Source organism: Podarcis vaucheri (assembly GCF_965113315.1).
Source record: "Podarcis vaucheri genome assembly, chromosome: 9".
NCBI lineage: Eukaryota > Metazoa > Chordata > Lepidosauria > Squamata > Lacertidae > Podarcis > Podarcis vaucheri.
In genome coordinates, this window is record NC_138767.1 from 73298294 (window position 1) to 73318373 (window position 20080).

Genomic DNA, 20080 nt, shown 5'->3' on the forward strand with positions numbered 1-20080 from the left:
ACAAAGCCTTTAATTTTTAATTTAGAACATCTTAATATTCACTGTGCTGTGCATAATAATTATTTAAATTTAGAGATGCATATTAATGTATTTACTGAAATTTGCAGCCCACAAATGACTTGCACTCCAGTCCTAACACCTTAGATTCTCTGCATGAATTACATCTAATATCCAGATGGTAGCTTCGTATGTGATCTTTTCTTAGTTAAACGTTATTGGGCAGAATCTGAATTGGTATCACAGTACATGTGGAGAGAAGTTTTAATCCTCATTCCCTAGCTATGCCCCAATGAAACTTTTTTAAAATAGGGCCTTTAAAAAAAAAATCACAGAGAGAAAGAGAAGTTTCTCTTTTTTGGTGGGGTGGGACAGGGTTCAGCTGGGGAGGGAAGTATGAAACCTCCCGTCCCCACACATTGCTAGCCCAAACTAGATCATGTCCTCTGCACTTTCTTTTGAGTAAGACGTAAACCCATACTTAGCTGCAGGCTACACATTAAGTGTAATGTGTAGTTTGACCTCAGAGAATAAGAGCCAGTGTATATACATCATTTAGTGAACCTGCTCCTGGTGCGTACCATATGCGTACCGGGGTGACAGGTAAAAGTGCCGTCCTATGAAACAACCTCCTGGTACTCAGGAAGCTAGCACATGGGGGAGACGGCTAAGATAGAACCTTCTATCTGACATGCCAACTCTCTCTATGTGGAGATTTTTAAATATGAGGGATGTGATCCCCCCACTTGCAATCTGAAATGGGACAGCCCAGGAGCATTTTTTTACTATGTGATTGTGCATTATATGCAGATTAGCTCTCAGTCACTGAAATCATCAGGCCTAAGCTTGTCTTAACTCAACACTTGATTGTGGTCCCTTGGATATAAGCTCCATTGACCTGTGTGGCGGGACTTCCTTGCACGTATATATATATATTTGATTAGGTAAAGGTAAAGGTAACCATTAGGTCCAGTTGTGGCTGACTCTGGGGTTGCGGCACTCATCTCGCTTTATTGGCCGAGGGAGCCGGCATACAGCTTCCGGGTCATGTGGCCAGCATGACTAAGCCGCTTCTGGCGAACCAGAGCAGCGCACGGAAACACCCTTTACCTTCCCACCAGAGCAGTACCTATTTATCTACTTGCACTTGACGTGCTTTCAAACTGCTAGGTGGGCAGGAGCAGGGACCGAGCAACAGGAGCTCACCCCGTTGCGGGGATTCGAACCACCAACCTTCAGATCGGCAAGTCCTAGGCTCTGTGGTTTAACCCACAGTGCCACCCACGTCCCTTATTTGATTAGGACTGAAGCTTAATTGCGCAGTGGAAACGAAGGAGCTTTGTAAATGTTCATGAGATGAGTGGGCTAGATCTGGAGGAAGCCACTTGCAAAACACAGCCTCGTTTGTCAATGCTTACTTAAGTAGCGGGGAGAAATAGAAGTTCCAGGCTTCTGCAGTCGCTGCAGATTGGGGTCAATTAAACTTTCAGGGAAAAGTGGAAACGAGTATAAAAGGTGGATAATTGTACAGACAGATAAGTGCCCTTTGGAGAGATGTTGCTGTCGGCTGCTGCCACAGCTTCAGAGTGGCGTTTTAAATTTTGTGTGCCACAGCATAGCAGAGTCATTAGCGTTTTAGTAAATGTGACATTAGCGCTCTAGAAGTTAGTGCCAAACTGATGCTAAGTGTGTCATTGGAAAGTATGGCAGGGTTCTTCCTGCCGACTCCCTTAAATTGTGCATTTATGCACACACTCACACACTTTACATTGGGACCACAGCTGGGACAAGAAAGGTTAAACTTCCCTTCCCCACCTGTGATCTCAATGGAACTCAACCCCGCACACCTGGTGCTCTTGTTAGCCTAATTTTAGCAGCAGCCTTCATTTTCTTTGTGCAAGGAATGGAGGATAATTTGACCAAGTGGCTTCCCACCTGAGACAGCTTCACCATTTCGTTAGGAGAACAAAGCCATGCCCCATTAAAACCAGGGCAATGTGTTGGTTATGAATATCATCTGTTACTGTCAATGGGAATTCAGTTGGATGAGGGCCTAAAGTGTTGATTTGATATAATAGAGTTGCTTTAATTGGGAATAGGTTTCATTAAACTGGACAAAAAGTCTGCTGAAATGCTGTTCCACATGATACCAAGTAAGTCATTATCCTTGTTTTTGTTGCTGTTTTGGCTCAGATTACATTTCTATAGAGGAATCAGCCATTACCTGAAAACAAAAGGTAGCAGATTTATTGATGTTTTGTCCCTGGGTTCTTTTTTTAAAAAATACATCCTGTGAATTATGCTTTTCCATTTTATATTCCATTTTATATATTGCTGGCATTGGGGGGGGGGACACACCATAAGAAAAGAAAAATAGATGCAACAATTGTGATGTGAAGACTTCTAGGGTGCATTCATTTCTGAGCTATACAAGGATGAATTCCTCAATGGAAAAGCATTAAGCAAATGTTCATGATAGTTAGCTGGGAGTTCAAATACATTACAGGACGCAGAAGGGTCTAACCTTGAAAAAGGTAGGCATTAACTGAATGGGCAACAGTATAAGTCATGGGTAGGCAAACTAAGGCCCGGGGGCCGGATCCGGCCCAGACGGTCTGGGAATCAGCGTGTTTTTACATGAGTAGAATGTGTCCTTTTATTTAAAATGCATCTCTGGGTTATTTATGGGGCCTGCCTGGTGTTTTTACATGAGTAGAATGTGTGCTTTGATTTAAAATGCATCTCTGGGTTGTTTGTGGGGCATAGGAATTCATTCATTATTTTTCAAAATATAGTCTGGCCCCCCACAAGGTCTGAGGGACAGTGGACCGGCCCCCGCCGAAAAGGTTTGCTGACCCCTGGTATAAGTGATAATCATGGATTAGGGCATAGCTGTCAACTTTTCCCTTTTCTTGCAAGGAATCCTATTTGGAATAAGGGAATTTCCCTCAAAAAAAGGAAAACATTGACAGCTATGGATGGGGGGGGGGGTGATTCAGGTGTCAGATCAAGCAGGCAAAACAGGGTTAAAGGTACACAACACCCTCCTGCCTGATAAATGTGCCAGCTTCTTAACTTACGGCTTACTCAGGAAGGAATTTCATGTGATAAATCCCCCCCCCCACTTACTTTCTTATTATGTAAAGCAATGGGGGGTGGAGATAATTTGTTTAACCCTTTCTTTCCTAGCAATTTGTCTATTCAAAACTGTGCACACACACCCCCCACTCTGTTTTTCATCCCAACGGATAAAAGGGAGTTTTGCCTGGGGGTTTTTTTGTTTTTGTTTTTGTTTTTTTTTTACTTCTTTGGGGAAGAAGCAACTTTCAGAGAGGAAATACCGTATTTTTCGCTCCATAAGACGCACTTTCCCCCTCTTAAAATCTAAGGGGAAATGTCTGTGTGTCTTATGGAGTGAATGTGTGGCCCCTGGGGCTGGGGGGGGGGGTAACCCGGGCTTCCCCTGCCAGCCCTGACAAGCTCCTGAGCAGCTCTGGGGTGGCCCACGAAGCCTCCGCAGGGCAGCGTGGAGCCTTCATCCCGCTGCCCTGAGGAGGCTTTGCGCGGCTATCCCTGGCTTTTGCGGGAGGTGGGGGAAGGGACAGGAAAAGCCCCCAAGAGCCGCATACTTTTTTCTTGAATTCCCCCCCAAAGTTGTTGTTGTTGTTGTTGTTTAGTCGTGCCCGACTCTTCGTGACCCCCTGGACCAGAGCACGCCAGGCACTCCTGTCATCCACTGCCTCCTGCAGTTGGTCAAATTCATGCTGGTAGCTTCAAGAACACTGTCCAACCATCTCATCCTCTGTCGTCCCCTTCTCCTTGTGTCCTCCATCTTTCCCAACATCAGGGGCTTTTCCAGGGAGTCCTCTCTTCTCATGAGGTGGCCAAAGTATTGGAGCCTCAGCTTCACGATCTGTCCTTCCAGTGAGCACTCAGGGCTGATTTCCTTCAGAATGGATAGGTTTGATCTTCTTGCAGTCCATGGGACTCTCAAGAGTCTCCTCAAGTAGGTGCGCCTTATGGTCAGGTGCGCCTTATGGAGCGAAAAATAGGGTGACACCTACTGTACCTGAAGCCCTCTGCACCAGCTTTACATGACAAAAGCAAGCCAGGATAGGGGTGTGGGAAAGGAAGACCCATGAAACTGCATTGTAAGGCAGTGCTGAAAAAGTATACTGAGCAAGGCTTTTTTTCAGCCGGAGCACACAGGGTCTTAGCTCCAGCACCTCTCAGGTGGTCATCATTGCCATTCTAAGAGAACAAGGGTGAGCTCCAACACCTCTTTTTTTTCTTCTGATTTGGATGTTTTCTCTTGCTCCAGTGGGTAGGACTCAAACCAATGGATTCAAGTTTCAAAAAAGGAGATTCCGAGTAAACATCAGGAAGAGCTTTCTGGTGGTAAGAAGTGTTTGATAGTGGAAGACTCCTTCAGAAGGTGGTGGACTCTCCTTCCTTGGAGGTTTTTAAGCAGAAGATGGATGGCCATCTGTCTTGGATGCTGTCTTGGACTGTCTTGGAGCCAGTGTGGTGTAGTGGTTAAGAGTGGTAGACTCGTAATCTGGGGAACCGGGTTCGTGTCTCCGCTCCTCCACATGCAGCTGCCGGGTGACCTTGGGGTAGTAACACTTCTCTGAAGTCTCTCAGCCCCACTCTTAGCATTCTGCACAACAAGCCATAGCTGGAAATAAAGTGCATATAGGCTGTGACTTTAGGGACCTAGCAAGTGAGGCTGGAAGCACCTGATGCTATAGTGTTGCTGAATCTGAGCATGTGTGAATCTAGTCAGTGTGGTGTAGTGGTTAAGAGCGGTAGACTCGTAATCTGGGGAACCGGGTTCGTGTCTCTGCTCCTCCACATGCAGCTGCTGGGTGACCTTGGGCCAGTCACACTTCTCTGAAGTCTCTCAGCCTCATTCACCTCACAGAGTGTTTGTTGTGGGGGAGGAAGGGAAAGGAGAATGTTAGCCGCTTTGAGACTCCTTCGGGTAGTGATAAAGCGGGATATCAAATCCAAACTCTTCTTCTTCTTTAGTTGAGATTTCTGCATTGGCAGGGGATTAGACTAGATCAGGCTTCCTCAAAGATGTTCTCCAGATGTCTTGAGACTATAATTCCCATCATCCCTGACCACTGGTCATGGGAATTGTAGGCCCAAAACATCTGGAGGGCCGAGTTTGAGGAAAACCTGGACTAGATGACCCATAGAGACCCTTCCAATACTACGATTGTATGATTCTCTGTTTCCAGAGCATACAGATTCTCAAAATTATTCTTACTTCCATGGAATGCTCTGTCATTAAATTCTCAGTTTTATGCATACTTGAGAGTAAGCCCCAATGTCTCAAGCTATAAATGGCCCACTGCCATTTTAATAATAATAATAATTTATTATTTATACCTCGCCCATCTGGCTGGGCTTCACCAGCCCCTCTGGGCGGCTTCCAAAAAAATATTAAAATACTGTAATACATCAAACGTTAAAAGCTTCCCTAAACAGGGTTGCCTTCAGATGTCTTCTAAAAGTCTGGTAGTTGTTCTCTTTGACATCTGGTGGGAGGGTGTTCCACAGGGAGGGCGCCACTACCGAGAAGGCCCTCTGCCTGGTTCCCTGTAACTTGGCTTCTCGCAGTAAGGGAACCGCCAGAAGGCCTTCAGTGCTGGACCTCAGTGTCCAGGTAAAACGATGGGGGTGGAGACACTCCTTCAGATATACTGGACCGAGGCCATTTAGGGCTTTAAAGGTCAGCACCAACACTTTGAATTGTGCTCGGAAACATACTGGGAGCCAATGTAGGTCTTTCAAGACCGGTGTTATATGGTCTCGGCGGCCGCTCCCAGTCACCAGTCTAGCTGCCGCGTTCTGGATTAGTTGTATTTTGTTTTAGCTACACCAGGCATTCTCAACCTTGGCCCTCCAGATGTTTTGGGACTACAGTTCCCATCATCCCTGACCACTGGTCCTGTTAGCTAGGGATGATGGGAGTTGTAGTCCCAAAACATCTGGAGGGCCAAGTTTGGGGGTGCCTGATCTACACTGACTGTTCTAAGAGGATGAGGAACAACTAGTTGTGTGTTATTCCTAGTGCTTTTAATCTTGTAGTGTTCAGTAGGCACTAAATATCATCATTGCCGTCTGTTCCTATTAATTGAAATTAGCTGGAAAGCTCTATTAAACGTCCCATTGCCTCCTTAGACCACCATCTTTTTGATGTTTTGATACGGAGGGCTGTGTCCAACTAAGTGTTGCTCGGAGTAGACCCATTGAAATTAAGGGACCTGTGTTAATAATGTTCATTAAATTCAGTGGGCCTATTCTGAGTATGACAGCTACAACCCAGTGACCCAGATAATGGAATTCTGCATAGCTGAATTCTGCCACATCGTGGTTTGTTTCCTTTTCAGACCAGAGTCTGTTCATTATGGTTGTTCAGCAATAGCAGTGAAAGTCTGATCAGCTGTATCATCTAAAGCAGCTTTTCTCAACCTGTGGGTTCCCAGATGTTGTTGAACTACCACTCCCATCACCCCTAGCTAGCAAGGCCAGAGCTCAGGGAGGTTGGGAGTTGTAGTCCAACAACATCTGGGGACCCACAGGTTGAGAAACGCTGATCTAAAGTGATCCTTGCATTGATGTTTCAGCTTTTCCATAAGCAGGATAAAACAATGTGAGATACCAATTGTGAGGATTGCATTTGATCCTGTCATCCTACTTGCTTTGTCTTTTTCATCCTTGGAGGGTTGCTTTGCAATAAGACTTTTCTTATTTCAAAATGGCTCTGTAAATGATCTTGCTTTTCATTCAACTCTGAGGTTTATAACTATGACTGATTCACACACGCAGTGATGTGAGGTGATATGAATGTTGGGTTTGTGGTGGCACATCGCTCGACGTTGCAGTCATCAAGTGATAAACATGTTGAACCAGGCCTAGGATTTTAGCTAATTTATAGCCAAATCCCATTTGGGTTTACTCACAAATATATCCCAGTGAGTCTAGTAAACATTAGACTCTAGGATTTCTTTCCTGGTAACCATACTTAATGATAAGAACTTATTTTTGAGTACACACATTGGATCCAATGGAAAAGGGTCCTACCAGAAGTCTTTTTAATTACACATTGATGATTATTTGTGCTGCTGATTCTTTCACAATCCCACTTACAATATTAATTGTACCTGCAAAAGTTTTATGGTGGTTATACTGCTTCATTTCCAACCAGCACATCCTGTAACTTCCTGCTTAAATCCCATAACTTTTCAAACTTCAAATGTTCTGGATATATATATGTATATATATGCACTGTAGTCCCCCCAGACATCAGTAATGTGGTAGCATTTGCAGGACAACTAATAAAGCAGAATAAATCTACCCCTAATTTCACTAGTACTGTCTCAAGAACCTGTTGCAGCATATATTTGCAATAAAACACAAATGTGAATGAGTTAAATGTAACTCATTTAACAAATGTAAATGAGTTAAAATCCAGGTGTTCTTTTTTAAAAAAAAGAAAAAGAAAAAAACTTTAAATCAGTGCATCTCAAACTTTTTGCGATGGCAGAACTCTTCACTTCAAACAAAACTTCAGTGGCATCCTTGAAGAAAAATATTCTATTTTATTGTGTGTTTTTGGAAAAAGGTGGAGGGGAAAGTTAATTACTGAGAGAGAGAGAGAGAGAGAGAGAGAGAGGGATAGCCAACCAGAGCTACAACTTTTTAAAGCTGCAATTTTGAGATTTTGAAAAACATTGCTGTCAGTCTTCTCATCTCTTCTGACGGGACAAGCCTTCATTTGGAGCTTGTCTACATTTGGACATTATTTAGCTTCTCTCCCCTAACCCCCACATTCTAATTAGACTGGAGTAGTCCGTCCGCACTCACACATACTTGAATTGGTATAGGAGGAGTCTTTACTGTTTGTTCCCTTCTGTGTTTGTCCCTGCCTTCTAATTAGTTTATTTTGTTATGCCTATTAAGCATTGACAGGGCATGTGCTGTGTGCACACCTTGGTGTTTTGCTTTTTTAAAAAAAAAAAATCCTGCTCGTGAAGTGTCCAAAAGCACATGGTCAGGCAATAAAAACAAAAATCAACATTGGTTAGCTATAACTAATTCTTTCCAGTAGTAGAATGCAATTTTTTGGCAGGAATCTCAGGTGAGATACCCATACAGTGGAAGTTACTCCCAGTAACAGGCACCACGCACAAGCAGAAAAAGATTCAGATAGTTTACTGTTGCAGAAGGTAAGGCTCAGGAGTTCTGAATGTAAATATGTACAGCTTGCAGGCTTTTGCAGATACAGATAGATACAGATACAAGTACAAAGTAGCTCCGTTGGTCTAAATAAGTTGAGCATTTCAAGATGTGACACTGACAGACAGATACTACTGCGCTGATATGCATTAATTACAGATATAGTTGGGGCATTGGGCCATTACCATAGCAACTGGCTTTGCTAACCTTGCACCTGCAATTTGCTCATCCATGGGATGATTTGTGCTCATGAAGGAAATCAACCCCTTCTCGTGCCCAGTTCCTCCTACAATTTTATAACTGTTCCAGATAAACAAAGAGGTCCTATGGCTGGGTCGGGATGGCATGGGGATGAGGGACCAACTCCCTTCTCTTGCGGGGGCCCAATTAGTGCCATTGTCTTCTGTTAAGAATTTGGGTGTAATCCTTGACACCTCCCTTTCCATGGAGGCGCAAGTTACAGCAACAGCCAAGGTGACATTTTTCCACCTTCGCTGCATCAAGCAGTTGGTCCCTTACCTTTCCCGCCCCGACCTGGCCACAGTGATCCATGCGACGGTCATCTCCAGGCTTGACTACTGTAATTCGCTCTATGCGGGGCTGCCCTTGAAGCTGTCCCAGAAACTCCAGCGGGTGCAGAATGCTGCAGCGAGGCTCCTCACGGGGTCTCTGCCATGGGAGCATATTCACCCAGTGCTTTACCAGTTGCACTGGCTCCCAGTGGAGTACAGGGTCAGATTTAAGGTGCTGCTTTTGACCTTTAAAGCCCTTCACAGCCTAGGACCCTCATACCTATGGGACCGCCTCTCCCGGTATGCCCCACGGAGAGCCTCAAGGTCCATAAATAGCAACACCCTAGAGGTCCCGGGCCCTAAGGAAGTTAGATTGGCTTCAACCAGAGCCAGGGCCTTTTCAACTCTGGCTCTGGGCTGGTGGAACGCCTCATGAGACCAGGGCCCGGCAGGATCTGATTTCTTTCCGCAGGGCCTGTGAGGCAGAGTTGTTCCACCTGGCCTTTGGCTTGGAGCCAATTTGATTCCCTCCCTCTATTTCTTTTTTCCTTTCCTTCTCCTCCTGCAATGAGGCTACATTTTAATATTCTAATGTTTCAATAATTTAATGTTGTATTTTAATTTTGTTTTTAAGTTGTAATCATTCAACTTATTTTTATTATTGCTTGTAAGCCACTCTGAGCCCGGCCTTGGCTGGGGAGGGCGGGTAATAAATAAATAAATAAATAAATAAATAAATAAATATTATTATTATTATTATTATTATTATTATTATTATTATTATTATTACTACTACTACTTACTGTTAAGTGAGTGGCACCTTTACCAAAAGCAAGCTCATAAAGATATTCTTTGCCAACTCTCAGACCCCCTTTGCCTCATTTTCCACATCTTTTATGCACTGGATATCAATTCCCAAGTAATGGGTTGTTTTCTGCTCACTTCTCCTTCTGTTTGGTCTCACAGACAGCGTAGAAGATGAAATGGAAATGGCCACTGTGCGGCATCGACCCGAAGCCCTCGAACTGCTGGAAGCACAGAGCAGATTCACAAAGAAGGAGCTTCAGATTCTGTACAGAGGGTTCAAAAACGTAAGTGGTCCTTGTTAACCCTGCAGAAGGGGTCAGCCATCTCCTGATGTGAACTTGCTGCTACCTGAGTACACAGGTCAGCCATGTTGTGTGGCGAGTTCCCGCCTCCCCCCAAATAAAGACACAGGACACAAGAATGCAAGTTAATGGGTCAAATTAGGCCATAGCTTTATTGATTACAGGAATTGAGCGGTATTGGCTTAGGCATTGGTCCTACAACTAACCAGCCTGGCCGGTGAGGGTGAACCACCAGTGGGAGGAGTTCTGCTGAGGCACGTCAACTAGGACCTCCCCTGGGGTCACCGCGTGGGGGCGTGCCATAGGCCCACACCTCCATAGGCTTCAGACAGGGCCACGCCCCCCGGAATCCTTTACCGGACTACCCTTTATTTGGGAGAAGGTGATGGCACTCCCTCTCCCCCTTCATCAGCATAACAATAGACTGTACCCCCACCAATGCCTACCGCCCATACCATGGAGTTGTGACGGTTTGCTACAAGGTAGGCGAAAACCAAATGGCTGGAGCCATTCTGCCAGATGGAAAAATTCCTACCATGCCCCTTGAAGGTGACCAACCGAGGTTCATAGCAACGTCAGAGAACCTAGCCTAAAGGGTGGGAGGGTAGGGAAAACCGGATCAGCTGTGGCATGGGAAAGAGGGAGGTCCTCGGCTGCGTCAGACCTAAGTAGGTGAGGCCACGCCCCCAACGCCCCCCGATTGGCTGGCAACGGGGTATGACGCGGCCGAGGATCAAATAACGCCAAGCTATCTGAGCCTATCCACAGCCATTTCTGGCTATCGCTAACTGAGGGAACAATGCGTATTTTGAAATCTGGGTTGGAGGTATACATAGTGGACAAGCTATGGATGTGTTGTAATAAGTGTGCGATTTGCATAGGGTAATAATTTAAAATTTACACGGCAGGAACTAATGTACAAAGAAGCGGAAATAATGAAAAGGAATTGAAGAGCTCCAAATTGCCTGATAAGTAAATAGCTACTGAGAGGAGCTGTGCTAGAGTTGAGTAATGCCAAAGCTTGAGGAATTTGGAGAATTATTATTTTTTCAAAAAAAATAGTTTTTACATTGTAATTGAAAAATAGATTTAATAGGGTCTTCAACACCACAGGCTTTCGAGGCTGCCTCCAGCGATGTTCAGCTTCCTAGTCCTCAGTACCATTGCTGATGAATCATCGGCAAGCTGCCATCACAGTAGGGGAGCGCCATTTTGTAGCTGGCTTTCCTGTCACCTCCATTTGCTGCAAAATGAAACTGTGATTGCCGCAGTCATTAACCTTTCAAGCCAATGGCGCTGTGGTGTGCCTTGTACAAGTGGCACTTCACAGTAAATTGCCCAGACTATCAAGCAGCCGCTCTCAGCATGCTGCCTTTCTTTCTCTTTGGGCCATTGATAATTTTCGTGCAAGTTTTTCTTTTTTGAAGCAGCTTTTATATTTCCACACACTTCCCTTCCCCAAGTACATGATAAATAGTTAGGGCCCTTCCAACAAATTAAACCTTTCATTTCTCCTCTTAGTAGCATAGTCACTTCTAGAGCACATTGCCTTATCCTTTCAACACTGTAAATATCTATGGTTTGCAGAATGAAAGCTACCTCGGTTTTCGAGTGTCTTGAACGTTTCAGAACCCGAATGCTGAAAACCCGGAAGTAATTGCTTCCATTTCCAAACGTGCCCCAGAAGTTGAACGGCTTCCAAGGCTCGTTTCTCAATATTTTCAATTGAATTGAGGAGGTTAAGGGGTGATATGATAGCCATGTTCAAATATATAAAAGGATGTCACATAGAGGAGGGAGAAAGGTTGATTTCTACTGCTCCAGAGAAGCGGACACGGAGCAATGGATCCAAACTACAAGAAAGAAGATTCCACCTAAACATTAGGAAGAACTTCCTGACAGTAAGAGCTGTTCGACAGTGGAATTTGCTGCCAAGGAGTGTGGTGGAGTCTCCTACTTTGGAGGTCTTTAAGCAGAGGCTTGACAACCATATGTCAGGAGTGCTCTGATGGTGTTTCCTGCTTGGCAGGGGGTTGGACTCGATGGCCCTTGTGGTCTCTTCCAACTCTATGATTCTATGATTCTATGATTCTATGATTCTATGAATTCTCCGACTGCCCATTGTGCCTCGGTTGTCAAACGTTTTGGAAGTCGAGCAGTCTTCCGGAATGGATTACGTTTGACAACTGAGGTTCTACTGTACATACCTGTTTTTGTCCATAAGTGTCCTGGGTGTGTTCAAATGTTACCACATTTTTAATCGGAATATAAAATGGGCAACCTTGTTCAGGGAAGTTTTTAGTGTGTGATGTTGCATTGTGCTTTTACTGTTTTTGTTGGGAGCCACCCAGATGGACAACATCATAATAATAGTAGTAGTAATAGTAGTAGTAGTAGTAATAATAATAATAATAATAATAATAATAATAATAATAATAATACGGCAAGTGCAAGCTGAAGTGCATCAGGAGAGAATGGTTCCATTTAGCGTCTTCATGAGTCTGACTTGTAATGCCCATGCATGTTTCCAAGCTGGAATAGTGCTTTTGAAGTTGTTTAGTCTTTTAGTCATGTCCGACTCTTCATGACCCCTTGGACCAGAGCACGCCAGGCACTTCTGTCTTCCACTGCCTCCCGCAGTTTGGTCAAACTCATGCTGGTAGCTTCGAGAACACTGTCCAACCATCTTGTCCTCTGTCGTCCCCTTCTCCTTGTGCCTTCCATCTTTCCCAATATCAGGGTCTTTCCCAGGGAGTCTTTTCTTCTCATGAGGTGGCCAAAGCATTGGAGCCTCAGCTTCAGGATCTGTCCTTCCAGTGAGCACTCAGGGCTGATTTCCTTCAGAATGGAGAGGTTTGATCTTCTTGCAGTCCATGGGACTCTCAAGAGTCTCCTCCAGCACCAAAATTCATAATAGTGCTTAGAGGTGTACTTTTCAGCAGAAAAGTTTCATGCTAGTGGGTACACACACATGTCCTCACACATCCTATTTCAAAACGCAAGTGGCAAACCCAGAAGAAATTCAAAAGTTAGACATGACAGCTTTAGGGTTTCCCTGTCTCAATTTAGGAAATTCTGCAGTTGGCTGATGGGTGCACATAGGTTTGTAGACTTGCCCCCCCCTTTTAATAAAATATTTTTATTAAAGTTTTCTATAATATGTGCAATGTCTCTTTTTTCAAGTTTCATTTTCCATAGGTCACTTTCATTTGTTGAGACATTAGGGTTACCTTAGGAAAAGGGGAAAAGAGAGGGGGAAAGATGAGTGGGGACGGGGTCGGGAGGCGATGTTTCTGTTTTGCTTAATATATGTGTGGGGTTTTGTGTCAGCATCGCTTGTGCGGGTTCTCTTTGCTGTTCGCTTGTGTTCCTTTGGTGGTGAGAGAAATTGGGGTTGGCCTAGGGTGTGGTTGCTTGTTTGTGATTGGCCGTGGTGAACTTTGTTTTCGTATGTGAGTGCGGTGGGACACTTGCAGTTTGACCTATTTTATAATAGGTAGCCTTACCCGGGGCAGAATGTTGATAATGAAAATAACTTGGTGAGAACTAATGTTCCACTGGAAAAAAGCACAGGCAGCCATATTGACCTACAAGAAAATGTCAGAAATCCATATTTGGACATCTTTACTTGGCCAAGCGAAATGTCCCAAAATCAAGTTTTGAGTTCCCGAGAGCTAGGTATTAAGATATAATGAAGGGTTTGAGTATTGTTAAATCTTCTTAATACTAACTTACCTTGTCCTGAAGGTGGCAATACTTATGTCTCTTAGAGGGCATCCCAGGAATTGTAGGAATCATCAGATATCCCTGTACAAGGATAGGAGCTCTAAAGTAAGATGAGATGAAGTCATTCTAGGGGCATGTCAAGGATGTGCCAGGAGACTCTGTGAATCTGCAGAATCCCCAGACCTTCCATTCCCCTGACACATGCCTAGAAAGGGGACAAATTGTGCTAGTCATTGATTCCAATAAGAAGGAAATGTTTTTTAAAAAGCGGGAAACATAAAAGGGGAAATGCTCCACTACACACACACACAATGACGACAATGTCCAGCATTGCTTTGAAAAAGACTGTTCATCTGCCTTCGGTTCTTTTTGGACTGCTCCTCTATTCTCTGTTGAATATTTTCTTTCCATCTTCATATAAAATGATGACACCGCCAATTGGGAGAAGTAACTAATGGCCACAAACCAACAGAGTTAAGCATATTTTAGCCCAGGTACAGTGGTACCTCAGGTTAAGTACTTAATTCGTTCCGGAGGTCCGTTCTGAACCTGAAACTGTTCTTAACCTGAAGCACCACTTTAGCTAAAGGGGCCTCCTGCTGTTGCCACGCTGCTGGAGCATGATTTCTGTTCGCATCCTGAAGGGAAGTTCTTAACCTGAGGTACTATTTCTGGGTTAGCGGGGTCTGTAACCTGAAACATATGTAACCTGAAGCGTATGCAACCCAAGGTACCACGGTATAGGCAATCTCAGCCCTCCAGATGTTTTGGGACTACAACTCCCATCATCCCTAGCTAACAAGACCAGTGGTCAGGGATGATGGGAAATGTAGTCCCAAAACATCTGGAGGGCCGAGTTTGCCTGTGCCTGTTCTAGCCTATTGGTTTCACTGGATTTAAGCAGACACATAAACAGATTATAGCCAATACATATAGCGTAAATCTGTGATTACTTGGCAGTGCAGCTCTTGCAAACTCAAAGACTGATAATTCTTCACACTTCTGTGAAGAAAGTTGCTTTTTGTCGTACGGTTACTAAGGTGTAATAAATACCACTGATTGCCGTGAACATTCGCACAGTTGCAGTCAGAAGAACACTGTTACTTGAAATGCTTTTTATAAATATTTGCAATGAAAAGGGTGAGCAGTGGCAAACTGACTGGCTCTGGCCAAATTTCTACACTGGAAAGGGTTTTCTTAATTCTTACGATACTTCTTTGTGGGGGGAAATGTATATATGGTAGTATAGATCACCTGCGTGGGGCAATAATAAAAGGATTGTCTGGATCCCTAGTTCCAAAATACGGGGCTAAACTGTCGGTATTCAAGCCTATATCAATAGTAACTGGCAACTCTCCAGGCACCAGGCTTGATCTCCTGTTGACCTCCCTGTCTGCATTCCCCAGCAAGATCCAGGCTAGATCGCGATAGGCGATTCTTCTCAGCGTGAGAAGAACACCCCCCCCTCTTTCCTGCCCCCCGGCAGGGGGGAAAGATAGACAGAAACGTATTTACATGCCTTTATTTCTGTCTTTGCGGCGTTACAAAAAACATGACTGCTCTCTTCAAGCTCCAGCAGTCGGGTGACAAACACCTCCTGTACTTCCTGTACAAGAGCAAAAGGAAGAGCTCATATTACACTCTGAGCTAATTCCGGTGCATTGCCCTGTGAAATGACTGTCCCTCTGTTTCCCACGGAACAGTCCCAACATTCCATCATGTGATGTTTTCAAGCTAGCAGTTCGCAGCTGCATTGCATCCATATCGTAACATAAACACACACAAGCAAGAGGGGGAGCCCCCAGCAAAGTTTAAAAAGTCACAAGCAAGCGGTGTCGCATGGGGATTTAGGCTGTTAAACCTTAATATCCAGTTTAGTCCACTACCATAGCTTCTCCATTTCTACCTCTCTTAGCACTGAACAGACCATACACCTTAGTAAGTTTAAAAATGCTTTACTTACCAAGTTCCAGAGCTTAGGTTCATCCACACAGCAAGTAACACAGGCAGAAATCTTAGGATGCAAAATATACTGAAATAGCTCTAAGCACACAGTCTGAACTTGTAGCAAGCAAGCTCAGGCACATCCTACCTCGGTGAGTTCACATGATGAAAGAAGAGCAAACAAGGAGGAAACTTAATTTCCTTCCTTTCAAGTGAGGAGTATAAGCTAGCTGAATCTAGGAATACAGGCATCTCGCCATTTTTGTACAGCCAGCATGCTCGCAACCACTGATATGTGCACCATTTTTGGCACTGCAACGGGACGGGCCTATGGTGTCTCGCTGGCAAACGTGGTGCTTCAAACATAACCCCCATCTAAATGAGGAGTTGCTTGTACAGATCTGTGCCCTTAACCGCTTCATGCATTAACCATCACCAAGCATGCTGGTTATATTTGATTGCAATTTCCCACATCTTCAGCCCTTTCTCAGAAACAACAGAATAGTAAATTCTCTTTACCATTTTACAGATAGAAACATAAGAACACAATTTAAAAAATATGCATTCAATAAAACAAAAATGGGCTGCCATAACTTTTACTGCCTAATAAATATTACACAGGGGACGCGGGTGGCGCTGTGGGTAAAAGCCTCAGCGCCTAGGGCTTGCCGATCGAAAGGTCGGCGGTTCGAATCCCCGCGGCGGGGTGCGCTCCCGCTGCTCGGTCCCAGCGCCTGCCAACCTAGCAGTTCGAAAGCACCCCCGGGTGCAAGTAGATAAATAGGTACCGCTTACCAGCGGGAAGGTAAACGGCGTTCCGTGTGCTGCGCTGGCTCGCCAGATGCAGCTTTGTCACGCTGGCCACGTGACCCAGAAGTGTCTCCGGACAGCGCTGGCCCCCGGCCTATAGATGTGAGATGGGCACACAAACCCCAGAGTCTGTCAAGACTGGCCCGTTCGGGCAGGGGTACCTTTACCTTTAAATATTACACAAGCCATATTGGGAAATAGGTAAATTGTACATGTGAAGTAAATCCAGAGAGGTACTGTGCAGTACACATGAAGATACATTGTTGGCAGAGAAATGACAAAGGCATTTAGTGATGGAGGCAGAAAATCTAAGTGATTCTCCTGCACATTAAAAAATATAATTGTAAACTGAATACAGTGGTACCTCAGGTTAAGTACTTAATTCGTTCCGGAGGTCCGTACTTAACCTGAAACTGTTCTTAACCTGAAGCACCACTTTAGCTAATGGGGCCTCCTGCTGCTGCCGTGCCGTCGGAGCACGATTTCTGTTCTCATCCTGAAGCAAAGTTTTTAACCTAAAGCACTATTTCTGGGTTAGCGGAGTCTGTAACCTGAAGCGTCTGTAACCTGAAGCGTATGTAACCTGAGGTACCATTGTAACAGATAACCAGCTATCATATAATGGTACCCCAAAAGCTTCCCGTTTAGGCAGAATAGCTCACCCTACTTTGTGGTAGAGCAAATGACGATTTTGGTTTCTGCCCTTATACCGGAAGCAACATCTATGTGAGAATTAAATCTTCTGATTTTTATTTGACTCATTTCGTATGCAAGCTTCTCTCTAATGAAAAATACATATGCTTATTTTGTTCAGCTGTTATTTCATTGATGGAGTGCCCCCCCAATAATGAAATGGATGAAAACATTTTGAGCTTTATCAATCTTTCGGCAAAAGATTTATGCCATTGTTTTGAAATGTTGTCCAGCATTGACTTGCAATGTCAAGGGTAGGTTATAAGATTTTCATTTTCTGGATGGATGAGAAACTCTTTTTTTTAAAAAAATGATATTTATTAAAAGTTTAAGAATTACAGAAAAAAGAGAAAAAGAAAACAACAAAAAATTTGACAAAGCATACATTACAATACATAAAAAGAAAAGCATAAAAAACAATACAATACAGCAAAAAAATAAAAACACAATAACATTAAAACACACATCCAATGTTCCATATCTTTATCTTTCGTTTACTTGTTTCATCGACCTCCTCACACCTCCCTTTTTGTATTCTAATTTAATTGTTTCAGCAAATTCTTTCCATCTTTCTCAATTTTTGTTATATAATTTATCTTAACGATCTAACCTTTTAATTAACTCAACAAATCCTTTCCATCTTTCACTATATTCTGTCAGTCAATTTACCTTAATTTATTTAACCTTATCTTACCATAAAAAACTCTTAAAACTTAAAACTTAATGTACATAGCTCCTTATATCATTTCTACTAAAGCCAAATAGTTTCATTCCAACATTTTTCCTAATACGCATTAATTTTACACTAATTCTCAAAATAAATTTTTAAAAAACTTTCTTCCAATCTTCATCCAACGTCTCTTCTTCCTGGTCTCGGGTTTTGTCAGTCCTTCTTGTCCATTCCAACTAGTCCATCAACCTGGTGATCTTATGTCCGAGGCTCTTAAATCTTTTCCATGTCCCTTCTGCAGATCTTCTTCTTGTTTATACCTGCACTTTACTTTGTCTTTTGTTGATCTTTTTCTTAATTTCTTTCCTTTCTCATTGGGAGGTAGGTCTCGGGCGGACTCCAATCCAAAAATATCTCTATCTCTCCTCAGCAGATCAGCCCATTCCCCACAGTCCCATTCCCCACAGTCAACACTGTAATCCAGAAAGTATTTAAAAGCATGTTTCAAAGTCCTTCCAAAATTAAGAGCCCTCACAACTCCAGACCCCCCCTGGTCCACTCCAGATTCAAACTTCAAGAACAGCGGCTTATGCTCCTGCAAGGCCTCGGATCTCTCCATTTGTGTTACTTGAGGTTCAACAGTAACCTCCTCCATTATCTTCTGCACTTGCGCTTCCTCTGTCGAAACAAGTTCCTGGGCTGGTTCCTGAATGGTTTCTATATGGGTATTCACCGTTTGTCCAAAGTTTTTAACTGCAACAGTCATCAAATCCATCTTCTCGTGCATCTGCTCCGGCAAAGCACTTGTCTTGCAAAAAGCAAGCACCAAAACTTCTTGTAAACACATTTTTATTCAAGGTCAGAGTCTGGTCTCACGATCCTAATCTTACAGCTGTGAAATCCCCAGATCGACTCCGGCAACAAATTAACAAGATCCCTCTAGAGGAGACAATTTCTATTTGTATCCATACTTTGAAAGCAGGACCAACAAAAGAAAATTACTTTCATTTTTCAAATACTTTGTTTCTTTTCAATGGAAGAAGCAACATTGGAGTCAGTTTGTTTCTCTCTTTTTTTCTATCTGTCAAAAGACGTTCCATTCACAGTCGATGAACTTCCCCATAATTTTCTGTCTCTGACACCCCGTTCTCAGGTTTGAGACGGTGGAAATTTATCTTTCTTTACTCTCTCTCCTGCAGGCTTAAACAGTCAAAAATCCCCCCCCCTTTTCTCCTGCTTCCAAGAGGGGTTTTGGTGGTAATAACTGAAGGAAATTTAGACCTTTATATACGACTTTCCAGACTTTAGCTTACAAAGTTTTTGCTTCAATCTATTTACCAGAAATGGGAGGCAGACTTCCTGTTTAGAGCCTTCCCGCTTCAGTGCCAAATTAAAATGTTTCTTAATCCAATTTTCCGTTCTACTCACGGGTACTTGTTTAGAGTCCAATTGTCCACAGGAAAAAGTCAGCGCTCTCCGGCAACGGCTGTGCGGCTTCACTCTGTAAAAGTATCGGTTGATTCAAAACACCGCGGCACTCACCCCACATCGCTTCGGATCCCCGAAAAAGGGTTTCCCTGCGAGTAGGGGAGGCGCTCCTGGTGTCAGCCGAATCCCACGTTCCCAGGCTTCCTCTGCCTGGGATTTTTAGAGGGTCTCCGCCTTCGCCACAGCGGCAAGACCCGATCTTCACGGAGCGGGTTCCTCTCGGTCAGAGGAACTCCGCCATTGCCGATGGCGCTAACCCGGAAGTCTTGGATTGATGAGAAACTCAGCTGGTTTTGAGAGTTCTACCCCTCACCTAGTTTTCCACTGTACCCATTTCCTCAGTCATTCTAATTTATATATTTATTATTACTACTTGCATTACTTAATTGTACACATGGATGGAGAATACACGGGACGCAGGTGGCATTGTGGTCTAAACCACAGAGCCTAGGGCTTGCCGATCAGAAGGTCGGCGGTTTGAATCCCCACGACGAGGTGAGCTCCCGTTGCTTGGTCCCTGCTCCTGCCGGCTCCCTCGGCCAGTAAAGCGAGATGAGCTCCGCAACCCCAGAGTGGGTCACGACTGGACCTAATGGTCAGGGGTCCCTTTACCTTTACCTTTTATGAAGAATACACACACAAACGTACTTGGAGCAGGAAGAATGCAGTGCTAGCATTGAGCTGGCAGGTAGAAGGAATTTAAATCACTGGCTTTGCCTCACCACTTGCCAGTTGGGGGCCCTCTCTCTTCCCACACTGCACATTGTTCTGCGAACTTGGCTGGTTGCCTCACTGTCCTGGTTTCAGGAGCAGAAGAGAAGAATAACAGGCCACAATTGCAGTGGCATGAGCGGAAGCTACACTGTGCTGCGTCGGCTAGC

General features: G+C 44.1%; 1 protein-coding gene across 13 annotated transcripts in view; it reads left to right on the forward strand.

Moving 5' to 3' along the window:
* KCNIP4 (potassium voltage-gated channel interacting protein 4) overlaps positions 1 to 20080 on the forward strand; it is a 443652-nt gene that overhangs the window by 390832 nt on the left and 32740 nt on the right. For 11 of the 13 annotated variants that reach the window (XM_082237483.1, XM_082237479.1, XM_082237482.1 and 8 more), the window contains one exon: positions 9726 to 9850. In XM_082237483.1, the coding sequence (XP_082093609.1) occupies positions 9726 to 9850 (125 nt within the window). Of the gene's footprint in view, positions 1 to 1903; positions 2151 to 9725; positions 9851 to 20080 lie in introns of those variants that run through there. The other 2 variants (XM_082237486.1, XM_082237474.1) reach the window with 2 other exon arrangements.